The following is a 15,643-nucleotide window of genomic DNA, read 5'->3' as shown; positions in this document are numbered from 1 at the left end:
TAAAATAACAACCTTAATTTCTTGCAAAAGTGAGATTTTAACTGGGAACCTTGTGATCAACTTTACTCCCATATTAAATAGAGGGGGAAAAAATTATGATAATTTATGATAAACGTAGACTTTCAGAAACATTAGTGTTGGAGGACACAAGTTAATAATAGCAAATGCATAATAGCAAATGGCCCTTGTGGCCCTACAGATATGTGACCTCTATCCGCTATAAATGAAAATGAATATGTGTTTTAATCAAGAGTGGGTGAAAGGTGCTTCTTTGGCCCTTGGGGATCTTCTTTGACCACTTCCCTATTTGCACTGCCTGTGTAGCAAGATCACATTCTCACAAAAATAATATGTCAGTGATGAAAGAGGAACAATGAGAACAAATCAAGTGGAATTTGTACTTACAGATAGGAGGTAAGCTGTGCATGTAAACAACTCTGTATATGTGTATGTTTCTGAAATAAATAGATTCAACAAGACAAAAATGTTAGCTCATGCAAGTAGAACTAACAATAGTAGTAGTAGTAGTAGTAGATGCTTTTTGTGCATCCAAAATATAATTTCTTATATATTTTTTTATACATAATACATATTTTCTTAAATTATTTAACATTTTTAAATTACTTTTTCCATTTTGTTATATATATATATATATATATATATATATATATATATATATATATATATATATATATATAACAAAATGGAAAAAGTATATATATATATATATATATATATATATATATATATATATATATATAACAAAATGGAAAAAGTAATTTAAAAATGTTAAATAATTTAAGAAAATATGTCTATTTAAAATGTTTGATCATTTTAAGAATTTAGATTTTAGTAGTAAAAAACTTGTTCTCATCAATGAGAACAGATAATGTTACACATTGTTAGATTGGATGGATCTCCACATCAGAAATATCAGATATATTAGATCAGATAAAAAAAAAAAAGAGCAGAATTTATTGAATAAACTTATGTGCATATGTGTTTCATTGCTAAGACTCTGTCTGGTTGTTTCAATGCTCAGACTTCGCCTGAATGTCTCAATGCTCAGACTTTGTCTGGATGTTTCAATTCTCAGACCTCGTTTGCATGCACAAATCTAACAAGCTTTACCACAGCAAAAACAATGGAAAATTACTGCTTGTTTACTGCACAATCATAAGATTATAAGACAATCATAAGATTAAACAACAAAAACATTGCAAGAGCAAGTAAAATAAGTAATATAAAATGTAAAAACATAAAATTACATAAATCAAATAATAATACAAATAATAATATGAATAAATTATTAAATGATGAACCAAATGACAACATAAATGACTAAAGATTGTAAATGATTATAAAATTAAACCAAAGAAAACAAAGAAAATAAAACACAATACATATGGTCGCTCTCTTAAAAGACAGACACAGGTTGTTACTGAGAATCCTTAGATCCTTCAACATTTAGGTTCAGGATTGTCATCATGACATTTGTAAAATGCAGATAAATAAAAGTAGGGATCATGTAAAAACCCTTGTGAAATACCAGAAGGGCATGTCTTAGTTGCCTGTTGGACAGAAAATGTTCTGAGACAAGAGCCAGAGGGATGATGAGAAAGTCAAGGGAAATAAACTAAAAACGGAATAGTTCTAGGCTTCATTATGTCTTCTTGTCAAATGGGCATTTGTTCACTGTATATTATAGATCAGGGTGTATCTCCAGTTGGCTGCCGTCCTGGTGTCCCACCTCACTCTCCCATCTTATAAAATCAGAAGACAGAATCCTGAAACGTAAGTATATATGTGTAAGCGTGTAACTCTAAAAAGATTCTGATCTCCATACAAACTATTCAACATATTGTATTTTCAGCCATCAAACTGAAGTTTACTCAAGGACATGTTCCAATTTCGTATGGCAACTACATTTGGACTCTGGGCTTTAATGAAACAGAGAGCTCATCTGACCTGTCAGCCTCTGGGGTGCAACACCTTCAGGTTCCTTTAGTGCTGCTACATGGTTTTGGGGGTGGAGTGGGTCTCTGGGTGAAAAACCTGTCTACCCTTGCAGGGGAAGGAAGGCCTGTGTACGCACTGGACATGCTGGGTTTTGGACGCAGCAGTCGACCAACCTTTGGCAGGGATGCCAAGGATGCAGAGGACCAGTTTGTAGAATCCTTGGAGGACTGGAGAAAGGCAGAAGGTTTGGAACATATGATTCTCCTGGGCCATGATCTTGGAGGTTATGTGTCTACTGCCTATGCCCTGAAATATCCTAATAGGTAAATGTGTGTGTGGTTTTTAAGTAAGGGATAATCCACGGCTATCTGTTTTAACTATTTTAATGCACAATGTGTTGGGCAGTTGCCTCCATGGAGTGCATTCAAATTGTTTAATTCACAGTGAGCTTTGGATTATCATGCTTATACCATGGTCATTTGCCAGCACTGACAAGTTAATACTGTCATTAAGTTGGCTTGAGAAAGCCAACTTACTGATATTGTATTTAAACTTATTATTAAGTTGGCTTGAGAGAGCCAACTTACTGAAATCCTATTTAAACTTATTATTAAGTTGGCTTGAGAGAGCCAACTTACTGAAATCCTATTTAAACGTATTATTATTAAGTTGGCTTGAGAGAGCCAACTTACTGATATTGTACTTAAACTTATTATTATTAAGTTGGCTTGAGAGAGCCAACTTACTGATATTGTACTTAAACTTATTAAGTTGGCTTGAGAGAGCCAACTTACTGAAATCCTATTTAAACTTAAGTTGGCTTGAGAGAGCCAACTTACTGAAATCCTATTTAAACTTATTAAGTTGGCTTGAGAGAGCCAACTTACTGAAATCCTATTTAAACTTATTATTATTAGTGGTGCTTGCTGAAAGCAAGGCATCACTATTGTTATTGCTCATACTTATTATTAGTGGTGCTTGCTGAAAGCAAGGCATCACTATTGTTATTGCTCATACTTATTATTAGTGGTGCTTGCTGAAAGCAAGGCATCACTATTGTTATTGCTCATACTTATTAGTGGTGCTTGCTGAAAGCAAGGCATCACTATTGTTATTGCTCATACTTATTATTAGTGGTGCTTGCTGAAAGCAAGGCATCACTATTGTTATTGCTCATACTTATTATTAGTGGTGCTTGCTGAAAGCAAGGCATCACTATTGTTATCCTCCATACTTATTATTTTTATTAGTGGTGCTTGCTGAAAGCAAGGCATCACTATTGTTATTGCTCATACTTATTAGTGGTGCTTGCTGAAAGCAAGGCATCACTATTGTTATTGCTCATACTTATTAATGGTGCTTGCCAAAGGCAAGGCATCATTAGTGTTCTCTTGCATACTTATTAATGGTGCTTGCCAAAGGCAAGGCATCATTAGTGTTCTCTTGCATACTTATTAATGGTGCTTGCTGAAAGCAAGGCATCATTAGTGTTCTCTTGCATACTTATTATTATTATTAGTGGTGCTTGCTGAAAGCAAGACATCACTATTGTTATTGCTCATACTTATTATTAGTGGTGCTTGCTGAAAGCAAGGCATCACTATTGTTATTGCTCATACTTATTAGTGGTGCTTGCTGAAAGCAAGGCATCACTATTGTTATTGCTCATACTTATTAGTGGTGCTTGCTGAAAGCAAGGCATCACTATTGTTATTGCTCATACTTATTATTAATGGTGCTTGCTGAAAGCAAGGCATCATTAGTGTTCTCTTGCATACTTATTATTAGTGGTGCTTGCTGAAAGCAAGGCATCACTATTGTTATTGCTCATACTTATTATTATTAGTGGTGCTTGCTGAAAGCAAGGCATCACTATTGTTATTGCTCATACTTATTAGTGGTGCTTGCTGAAAGCAAGGCATCACTATTGTTCTCTTGCATACTTATTAGTGGTGCTTGCTGAAAGCAAGGCATCACTATTGTTATTGCTCATACTTATTATTATTAGTGGTGCTTGCTGAAAGCAAGGCATCACTATTGTTATTGCTCATACTTATTATTATTAGTGGTGCTTGCTGAAAGCAAGGCATCACTATTGTTATTGCTCATACTTATTATTATTAGTGGTGCTTTTTTAAAAGCATCACTATTGTTATTGCTCATACTTATTAGTGGTGCTTGCTGAAAGCAAGGCATCACTATTGTTCTCTTGCATACTTATTAGTGGTGCTTTTTTGAAAGCATCACTATTGTTATTGCTCATACTTATTATTAGTGGTGCTTTTTTAAAAGCATCACTATTGTTATTGCTCATACTTATTATTAGTGGTGCTTTTTTGAAAGCATCACTATTGTTATTGCTCATACTTATTATTAGTGGTGCTTTTTTAAAAGCATCACTATTGTTATTGCTCATACTTATTATTAGTGGTGCTTGCTGAAAGCAAGGCATCACTATTGTTATTGCTCATACTTATTATTATTCTTCTTTTTATTATTATTCCACACAAAGTTTGGCGCGTAACTCGTCCCGCACCGTTTGTCACAGATTCATGAATGAGGTGTCAAATCGACCGGCTCATTGAGGAGAGGTGTGCTATGACTTTTATAAGCGATCGGGGGGGCGGTGTTCGCCCCAGGGGTGAAAAAGTGGCCCAAAAAGTCCCAATGACTTAACATTGCGACGACCTTTGAGCACTCGTAGCTCGGAGCGAGGATTTCGCAGAAACGTGTGATTTGCCACATTTGAAGAGGCTAACAGGCTCTGTAAGAGCATACCTCACAATGGGGTAAAAGTTGCACCCCTGGGGGGCAGGAGCTGCCCAAAGTTGCCCCATTGACTTACTATGGGGAAGGAACGTCCCGTGAAACACACATGCTTTTCCTACTATGGTAAATTGCATAGGGATTTTCTATTGAACGTAGCTCTGGATCACAGTGTCATAGAGACAAGGGGGCGGGCTCATTTTACTCAGACGACCAATCAGTCTCTCAGGCTCATTGTGAAGCTATCAAGCCACGCCCTAGCAACCATTTAGAGAACCTTAGCAACAAGTCCCATAGACTTCCATTGAAATAGATCAAAGGGATATCTCCAGACTGAATTGTCATACAAACACGAGGGTGGTCTCATTTGACTCGGGGCAGCAAACGGCCAATCATGAATCACCTCAACACTTCCTAGCCCCTCCATAGCAACCATTGTCGAGCACCTTAGCAACCAAAATCCAAAGAGGGATATCTTCCATTCTGAATGTCACAGAGGCATGGGAGTTGGTTTATATCATTCAAAGTGTCAAGAAGCCTTTGCAGTTTCATCATTGGCAGCTGTCAAGCAACTCCATAACAACCAAAAAGAGTACCCTAGCAACCGTTTAGCAAAACGTATATCTCTGCATCAAAACATAGTATAGAGATGGGACTTGGCTCTTTTGACTAAATCATGGTAAACTATGGTAAATCATCCTAGAATCATAGTAAATCATACTAAAACATGGTAAATCATGGTATACTATAGTAAATCATAGTAAACTATGGTAAATCGTGGTAAATCATGGTAAACTATGGTGAATCATGCTAGAATCATAGTAAATCATACTTGAACATGGTAAATCATGGTATACTATAGTAAATCATGGTAAACTATGGTAAATCATGTTAAACTATGGTAAATCATGGTAAACTATGGTAAATCATGCTAGAATCAGTAAATCATACTTGAACATGGTATATCATGGTATACTATAGTAAATCATGGTAAACTATGGTAAATCATGGTAAACTATGGTATATCATGCTAGAATCAGTAAATCATACTTGAACATGGTAAATCATGGTATACTATAGTAAATCATGGTAAACTATAGTAAATCGTGGTAAACTATGGTAAACCATGCTTGAATCAGTAAATCATACTTGAACATGGTAAATCATGGTATACTATAGTAAATCATGGTAAACTATGGTAAACTATGGTAAATCATGGTAAATCATGGTAAACTATGGTAAATCATGGTAAACTATGGAAAAGCATGGTAAACTATGGTAAATCATGCTAGAATCAGTAAATCATACTTGAACATGGTAAATCATGGTCTACTATAGTAAATCATAGTAAACTATGGTAAATCATGGTAAATCATGGTAAACTATGGTAAATCTGGTATACTATAGTAAATCATGGTAAATCATGGTAAACTATGATAAATAATGCTAGAATCAGTAAATCATACTTGAACATGGTAAATCATGGTATACTATAGTAAATCATGGTAAACTACGGTAAATCGTGGTAAATCGTGGTAAATCATGGTAAACTATGGTAAATCATGGTAAACTATGGTAAATCGTGGTAAATAATGGTAAACTATGGTAAATCATGGTAAACTATGGTAAATCATGCTAGAATCAGTAAATCATACTTGAACATGGTAAATCATGGTATACTATAGTAAATCATGGTAAACTATGGTAAATCGTGGTAAATCATGGTAAACTATGGTAAATCATGGTAAACTATGGTAAATCGTGGTAAACTATGGTAAATCATGGTAAACTATGGTAAATCGTGGTAAACTATGGTAAATCATGGTAAACTATGGTAAATCATGCTAGAATCAGTAAATTATACTTGAACATGGTAAATCGTGGTATACTATAGTAAATCATGGTAAACTATGGTAAATCGTGGTAAATCATGGTAAACAATGCTAAATCATGCTAGAATCAGTAAATCATACTTCAACATGGTAAATCATGGTATACTATAGTTAATCATGGTAAACTATGGTAAATCGTGGTAAATCATGGTAAACTATGGTAAATCATGCTTGAATCAGTAAATCATACTTGAACATGGTAAATCATGGTATACTATAGTAAATCATGGTAAGCTATGGTAAATCATGGTAAACTATGGTAAATCATGGTAAACTATGCTAGCCACATGGTAAAAGCATGCTAGCATCATCCTAGCAACATAATAATCATGCTAGCAATATGCTAATCATGCTAACATGGTGCTAGCATTATGTTAGTCACATGCTTATCATGTTAATTTTGTTATCATCTTGCTAAAATCTAGCTAACCGCACCCTAGCAACCGAGTGGCGAGTTTTGCCACTGCAAGCACCACTTCACATTTTCTTCAGGAAATGTACATTCTAGTTATTATTATTATTCTGGACAAAGTTTGGCGCGAAACTCGCCCCGCATCGTTTGTCACAGACCCCTGAGTGAAGTGTCAAATCGACCGGCTCATTGAGGAGAGGTGTGCTATGACTTTTCTAAGCGATCGGGTGTACGATGTTCGCACAGCGGACGAAAAAGCGGCCAAAAAAGTCCCCATTGACTTTACATTGGGCATTCTAAAAAAATTCAAATCCCAACCGACGTTTTCACACACACACCACTCCAAAGGGCCTGACACCCCTGCATCTCTCCCTCTCTCTCTCCCTCAGAGGATTTATATTATCAAGCAGCCAATAAGTAATGGCCTAAAATCTTCATAGCCACACCCTAGCAACCAGTTTCAGCACCCTAGCAACCACTAAGAGCTCCCTAGCAACCACCCTAAACCAAAAAAAAACATTTTTTTACATTTTTTTTATTTTTTAAAGCAATTTTACTCTCGTGGCCTTGCGATAACGCTCCATGCTTGTGCCTATTCGGCCATAGGCACGAGGCCGCAGGCCTCGTGCCGTACTGAAGGCACTCGTTATTAAAGATTTTAAGAACTCTATAAAAACTCCATAGTAACCATATTTGACAACTACCAACCACCTAGTAACACCATAGCAACTAACAAAAACACCTTAGCAACCACCCTGAACACCCTAGCAACGTCTAGAAATGCTCTAGTAACCACAAAAATCTCTAGCAAGCACCCAGAACACCCTAGCAACTGCCTAGCAACCACCTAGAACACCTAGCAACTGCCTAGCAACCACCCAGAACACCTAGCAACCACCCAGAACACCCTAGCAACTGCCTAGCAATGCCCTAGTATCCACCCAGAATACCATAGCAACTGCCTAGCAACACCATAGCAACCACCCAGAACACCCTAGCAACCACCTAGCAACGCCCTAGCAACCACCAAGAATACCCTAGCAACTGCCTAGCAACCACCCAGAACACCTTAGCAACTGCCTAGCAACACCATAGCAACCACCCAGAACACCCTAGCAACCACCTGGCAACAGCATTTTGCTAAAAACATGCTGGCAACAAGCTTATCAAGCTAGCATCATGCTAGCAACATGCTAATCAAGCTAGCATCATGTTAGCAACAAGCTAATCATGCTAGCAACATGCTAATCAAGCTAGCATCATGCTAGCAACATGCTAATCATGCTAGCATTATGCTACCAACATGCTAATAAAGCTAGCATCATGCTAACAACATGCTAATCAAGCTAGCATAATGCTAGCATCATGCTAATCAAGCTAGCATCATGCTAGCAACATGCTAATCATGCTAGCATTAGGCTACCAACATGCTAATAAAGCTAGCATAATGCTAACAACATGCTAATCAAGCTAGCATAATGCTAGCATCATGCTAATCAAGCTAGCATCATGCTAGCAACATGCTAATCATGCTAGCATTATGCTAGCAACATGCTAATCAAGCTAGCATCATGCTAGCAACATGCTAATCATGTTAGCATCTAGCTAAAAGCATGGTAGCAACATGCTAATCATGCTAGCATCATCCAACCAACATGCTAATCATGCTAACAACATGCTAATCCTGCTAGCATCATTCTAACAACATGTTAATCATAGTAAATCATGCTGGAATGTGTTAAATCGTAATAAATCATCTTAGAAACATGGTAAATCGTGGTAAATAATGCTAAAATGTGGTATATCATGGTATCACAACATGTCAATTGTGTTAGCATCTGCCCAGTGGCGAATTTTGCCACTGCAAGCACCACTTCACATTTTCTTCAGGAAATGTACATTCTAGTTCTTATTAGTGGTGCTTTTTTAAAAGCATCACTATTGTTATTGCTCATACTTATTATTAGTGGTGCTTGCTGAAAGCAAGGCATCACTATTGTTATTGCTCATACTTATTAGTGGTGCTTGCTGAAAGCAAGGCATCACTATTGTTATTGCTCATACTTATTATTATTCTTCTTTTTATTATTATTCCACACAAAGTTTGGCGCGTAACTCGTCCCGCACCGTTTGTCACAGATTCATGAATGAGGTGTCAAATCGACCGGCTCATTGAGGAGAGGTGTGCTATGACTTTTATAAGCGATCGGGGGGGCGGTGTTCGCCCCAGGGGTGAAAAAGTGGCCCAAAAAGTCCCAATGACTTAACATTGCGACGACCTTTGAGCACTCGTAGCTCGGAGCGAGGATTTCGCAGAAACGTGTGATTTGCCACATTTGAAGAGGCTAACAGGCTCTGTAAGAGCATACCTCACAATGGGGTAAAAGTTGCACCCCTGGGGGGCAGGAGCTGCCCAAAGTTGCCCCATTGACTTACTATGGGGAAGGAACGTCCCGTGAAACACACATGCTTTTCCTACTATGGTAAATTGCATAGGGATTTTCTATTGAACGTAGCTCTGGATCACAGTGTCATAGAGACAAGGGGGCGGGCTCATTTTACTCAGACGACCAATCAGTCTCTCAGGCTCATTGTGAAGCTATCAAGCCACGCCCTAGCAACCATTTAGAGAACCTTAGCAACAAGTCCCATAGACTTCCATTGAAATAGATCAAAGGGATATCTCCAGACTGAATTGTCATACAAACACGAGGGTGGTCTCATTTGACTCGGGGCAGCAAACGGCCAATCATGAATCACCTCAACACTTCCTAGCCCCTCCATAGCAACCATTGTTGAGCACCTTAGCAACCAAAATCCAAAGAGGGATATCTTCCATTCTGAATGTCACAGAGGCATGGGAGTTGGTTTATATCATTCAAAGTGTCAAGAAGCCTTTGCAGTTTCATCATTGGCAGCTGTCAAGCAACTCCATAACAACCAAAAAGAGTACCCTAGCAACCGTTTAGCAAAACGTATATCTCTGCATCAAAACATAGTATAGAGATGGGACTTGGCTCTTTTGACTAAATCATGGTAAACTATGGTAAATCATCCTAGAATCATAGTAAATCATACTAAAACATGGTAAATCATGGTATACTATAGTAAATCATAGTAAACTATGGTAAATCGTGGTAAATCATGGTAAACTATGGTGAATCATGCTAGAATCATAGTAAATCATACTTGAACATGGTAAATCATGGTATACTATAGTAAATCATGGTAAACTATGGTAAATCATGTTAAACTATGGTAAATCATGGTAAACTATGGTAAATCATGCTAGAATCAGTAAATCATACTTGAACATGGTATATCATGGTATACTATAGTAAATCATGGTAAACTATGGTAAATCATGGTAAACTATGGTATATCATGCTAGAATCAGTAAATCATACTTGAACATGGTAAATCATGGTATACTATAGTAAATCATGGTAAACTATAGTAAATCGTGGTAAACTATGGTAAACCATGCTTGAATCAGTAAATCATACTTGAACATGGTAAATCATGGTATACTATAGTAAATCATGGTAAACTATGGTAAACTATGGTAAATCATGGTAAATCATGGTAAACTATGGTAAATCATGGTAAACTATGGAAAAGCATGGTAAACTATGGTAAATCATGCTAGAATCAGTAAATCATACTTGAACATGGTAAATCATGGTCTACTATAGTAAATCATAGTAAACTATGGTAAATCATGGTAAATCATGGTAAACTATGGTAAATCTGGTATACTATAGTAAATCATGGTAAATCATGGTAAACTATGATAAATAATGCTAGAATCAGTAAATCATACTTGAACATGGTAAATCATGGTATACTATAGTAAATCATGGTAAACTACGGTAAATCGTGGTAAATCGTGGTAAATCATGGTAAACTATGGTAAATCATGGTAAACTATGGTAAATCGTGGTAAATAATGGTAAACTATGGTAAATCATGGTAAACTATGGTAAATCATGCTAGAATCAGTAAATCATACTTGAACATGGTAAATCATGGTATACTATAGTAAATCATGGTAAACTATGGTAAATCGTGGTAAATCATGGTAAACTATGGTAAATCATGGTAAACTATGGTAAATCGTGGTAAACTATGGTAAATCATGGTAAACTATGGTAAATCGTGGTAAACTATGGTAAATCATGGTAAACTATGGTAAATCATGCTAGAATCAGTAAATTATACTTGAACATGGTAAATCGTGGTATACTATAGTAAATCATGGTAAACTATGGTAAATCGTGGTAAATCATGGTAAACAATGCTAAATCATGCTAGAATCAGTAAATCATACTTCAACATGGTAAATCATGGTATACTATAGTTAATCATGGTAAACTATGGTAAATCGTGGTAAATCATGGTAAACTATGGTAAATCATGCTTGAATCAGTAAATCATACTTGAACATGGTAAATCATGGTATACTATAGTAAATCATGGTAAGCTATGGTAAATCATGGTAAACTATGGTAAATCATGGTAAACTATGCTAGCCACATGGTAAAAGCATGCTAGCATCATCCTAGCAACATAATAATCATGCTAGCAATATGCTAATCATGCTAACATGGTGCTAGCATTATGTTAGTCACATGCTTATCATGTTAATTTTGTTATCATCTTGCTAAAATCTAGCTAACCGCACCCTAGCAACCGAGTGGCGAGTTTTGCCACTGCAAGCACCACTTCACATTTTCTTCATGAAATGTACATTCTAGTTATTATTATTATTCTGGACAAAGTTTGGCGCGAAACTCGCCCCGCACCGTTTGTCACAGACCCCTGAGTGAAGTGTCAAATCGACCGGCTCATTGAGGAGAGGTGTGCTATGACTTTTCTAAGCGATCGGGTGTACGATGTTCGTACAGCGGACGAAAAAGCGGCCAAAAAAGTCCCCATTGACTTTGCATTGGGAGTTCTAAAAATATTTGAATCCCAACTGCCGTTTTCACACACACAGACTCCAAAGGGCCTGACACCCCTGCGTCTCTCCCTCTCTCTCTCCCTCAGAGGATTTATATTATCAAGCAGCCAATAAGTAATGGCCTAAAATCTTCATAGCCACACCCTAGCAACCAGTTTCAGCACCCTAGCAACCACTAAGAGCTCCCTAGCAACCACCCTAAACCAAAAAATTTTTTTTTTTACATTTTTTTGTATTTTTTAACGCAATATTACACTCGTGGCCTTGCGATATTGCTCCATGCTTGTGCCTATTCGGCCATAGGCACGAGGCCGCAGGCCGAGTGCCGTACTGAACCACCCAGAACACCCTATTCGGCCATAGGCACGAGGCCGCAGGCCGAGTGCCGTACTGAAGGCACTCGCAACCACCCAGAACACCCTAGCAACTGCTTTTTTTTAAAAAATTAAAGCAATATTACACTCGTGGCCTTGCGAAATTGCTCCATGCTTGTGCCTATTCGGCCATAGGCACGAGGCCGCAGGCCGAGTGCCGTACATAAGGCACTCGCAACCACCCAGAACACCCTAGCAACTGTCTAGCAACCACCCAGAACACCTAGCAACTGCCTAGCAACCACCCAGAACACCCTAGCAATGCCCTAGCATCCACCCAGAATACCATAGCAACTGCCTAGCAACACCATAGCAACCACCCAGAACACCCTAGCAACCACCTAGCAACGCCCTAGCAACTGCCTAGCAACCACCAAGAATACCCTAGCAACTGCCTAGCAACCTTAGCAACTGCCTAGCAACACCATAGCAACCACCCAGAACACCCTAGCAACCACCTGGCAACAGCATCTTGCTAAAAACATGCTAGCAACATGCTAATCATGCTAGCATCATGCTAGCAACATGCTAATCAAGCTAGCATGATGCTAGTAACATGCTAATCAAGCTAGCATCATGCTAGCAACATGCTAATCATGGTAGCATCATGCTAGCAACATGCTAATCAAGCTAGCATCATGCTAGCAACATGCTAATCATGCTAGCATTATGCTAGCAACATGCTAATCCTGCTGGCATTATGCTAGCCACATGCTAATCAAGCTAGCAACATGCTAATCATGCTAGCATTATGCTAATCATGCTAGCATTATGCTAGCAACATGCTAATCAAGCTAGCATCATGCTAATCATGCTAGCATTATGCTAGCAACATGCTAATCAAGCTAGCATAATGCTAGCAACATGCTAATCATCTTAGCATCTAGCTAAAAACATGTTAGCAAAATGCTAATCATGCTAGCATCTTGTTAAAAGCATGCTAGCAACATGCTAATCATGTTAGCATCATCCAACCAACATGCTAATCATGCAGGCAACATGCTAATCCTGCTAGCATCATTCTAACAACATGTTAATCATAGTAAATCATGCTGGAATGTGGTAAATCGTAGTAAATCATCTTAGAAACATGGTAAATCGTGGTAAATAATGCTAAAACGTGGTGTATCATGGTATAACAACATGTTAATTGTGTTAGCATCTGCCCAGTGGCGAGTTTTGCCACTGCAAGCACCACTTCACATTTTCTTCAGGAAATGTACATTCTAGTTAGTGGTGCTTTTTTAAAAGCATCACTATTGTTATTGCTCATACTTATTATTATTCTTCTTCTTTTTATTATTCTGGACAAAGTTTGGCGCGAAACTCGCCCCGCACCGTTTGTCACAGACCCCTGAGTGAGGCGTCAAATCGAGCGGCTCATTGAGGAGAGGTGTGCTATGACTTTTCTAAGCGATCGGGTGTACGATGTTCGCACAGCGGACGAAAAAGCGGCCAAAAAAGTCCCATTGACTTTACATTGGGAGTTCTAAAAATATTTGAATCCCAACCGACGTTTTCACACACACACCACTCCAAAGGGCCTGACACCCCTGCGTCTCTCCCTCTCTCTCTCCCTCAGAGGATTTATATTATCAAGCAGCCAATAAGTTATGGCCCAAAATCTTCATAGCCACACCCTAGCAACCAGTTTCAGCACCCTAGCAACCACTAAGAGCTCCCTAGCAACCACCCTAAACCAAAAAAAAACATTTTTTTATTTTTTTAATATTTTTTAAAGCAATTTTACTCTCGTGGCCTTGCGATATCGCTCCATGCTTGTGCCTATTCGGCCACAGGCACGAGGCCGCAGGCCGAGTGCCGTACAGAAGGCACTCGTTATTATAGATTTTAAGAACTCTATAAAAACTCCATAGTAACCATATTTGACAACTACCAACCACCTAGTAACACCATAGCAACTAACAAAAACACCTTAGCAACCACCCTGAACACCCTAGCAACGTCTAGAAATGCTCTAGTAACCACAAAAAACTCTAGCAAGCACCCAGAACACCCTAGCAACTGCCTAGCAACCACCTAGAACACCTAGCAACTGCATAGCAACCACCCAGAACACCTAGCAACCAACCAGAACACCCTAGCAACTGCCTAGCAATGCCCTAGTATCCACCCAGAATACCATAGCAACTGCCTAGCAACACCATAGCAACCACCCAGAACACCCTAGCAACCACCTAGCAACGCGCTAGCAACCACCAAGAATACCCTAGCAACTGCCTAGCAACCACCAAGAATACCCTAGCAACTGCCTAGCAACCACCCAGAACACCTTAGCAACTGCCTAGCAACACTATAGCAACCACCCAGAACACCCTAGCAACCACCTGGCAACAGCATCTAGCTAAAAACATGCTGGCAACATGCTAATCAAGCTAGCATCATGCTAGCAACATGCTAGCAACATGCTAATCATGCTAGCAAACATGCTAATCAAGCTAGCATCATGCTAGCAACATGCTAATCATGCTAACATTATGCTACCAACATGCTAATAAAGCTAGCATCATGCTAACAACATGCTAATCAAGCTAGCATAATGCTAGCATCATGCTAATCAAGCTAGCATCATGCTAGCAACATGCTAATCATGCTAGCATTATGCTAGCAACATGCTAATCAAGCTAGCATCATGCTAGCAACATGCTAATCATGCTAGCAACATGCTAATCAAGCTAGCATAATGCTAATCAAGCTAGCATCATGCTAGCAACATGCTAATCATGCTAGCATTAGGCTACCAACATGCTAATAAAGCTAGCATAATGCTAACAACATGCTAATCAAGCTAGCATAATGCTAGCATCATGCTAATCAAGCTAGCATCATGCTAGCAACATGCTAATCATGCTAGCATTATGCTAGCAACATGCTAATCAAGCTAGCATCATGCTAGCAACATGCTAATCATGTTAGCATCTAGCTAAAAACATGCTAGCAACATGCTAATCATGCTAGCATCTTGTTAAAAGCATGCTAGCAACATGCTAATCATGCTAGCATCATCCAACCAACATGCTAATCATGCTAACAACATGCTAATCCTGCTAGCATCATTCTAACAACATGTTAATCATAGTAAATCATGCTGGAATATGTTAAATCGTAATAAATCATCTTAGAAACATGGTAAATCGTGGTAAATAATGCTAAAATATGATGGTATCACAACATGTCAATTGTGTTAGCATCTGCCCAGTGGCGAATTTTGCCACTGCAAGCACCACTTCACATTTTCTTTAGGAAATGTACATTC

The 15,643-nt window shown here is 38.3% G+C and overlaps 1 protein-coding gene across 1 annotated transcript in view; it reads left to right on the top strand.

Moving 5' to 3' along the window:
* The first annotated feature begins 361 nt into the window (after window positions 1-361).
* The window catches only part of abhd5b (abhydrolase domain containing 5, lysophosphatidic acid acyltransferase b), a 70,877-nt gene continuing 55,595 nt past the window's right edge, over window positions 362-15,643 (top strand). The window contains exons 1-3 of the mRNA XM_084131918.1: window positions 362-414; window positions 1,709-1,794; window positions 1,874-2,282. Of these exons, the coding sequence (XP_083988044.1) occupies window positions 374-414; window positions 1,709-1,794; window positions 1,874-2,282 (536 nt within the window). The 5' untranslated portion in view covers window positions 362-373. The remainder of the gene's footprint in view (window positions 415-1,708; window positions 1,795-1,873; window positions 2,283-15,643) is intronic.

The sequence above is a fragment of the Abramis brama genome (genome assembly GCF_963993115.1).
Source record: "Abramis brama genome assembly, chromosome: 12".
Lineage (NCBI taxonomy): Eukaryota > Metazoa > Chordata > Actinopteri > Cypriniformes > Leuciscidae > Abramis > Abramis brama.
Note: the sequence above shows the minus strand (reverse complement) of the source record. Positions and strands in the feature narration are given on the sequence as shown.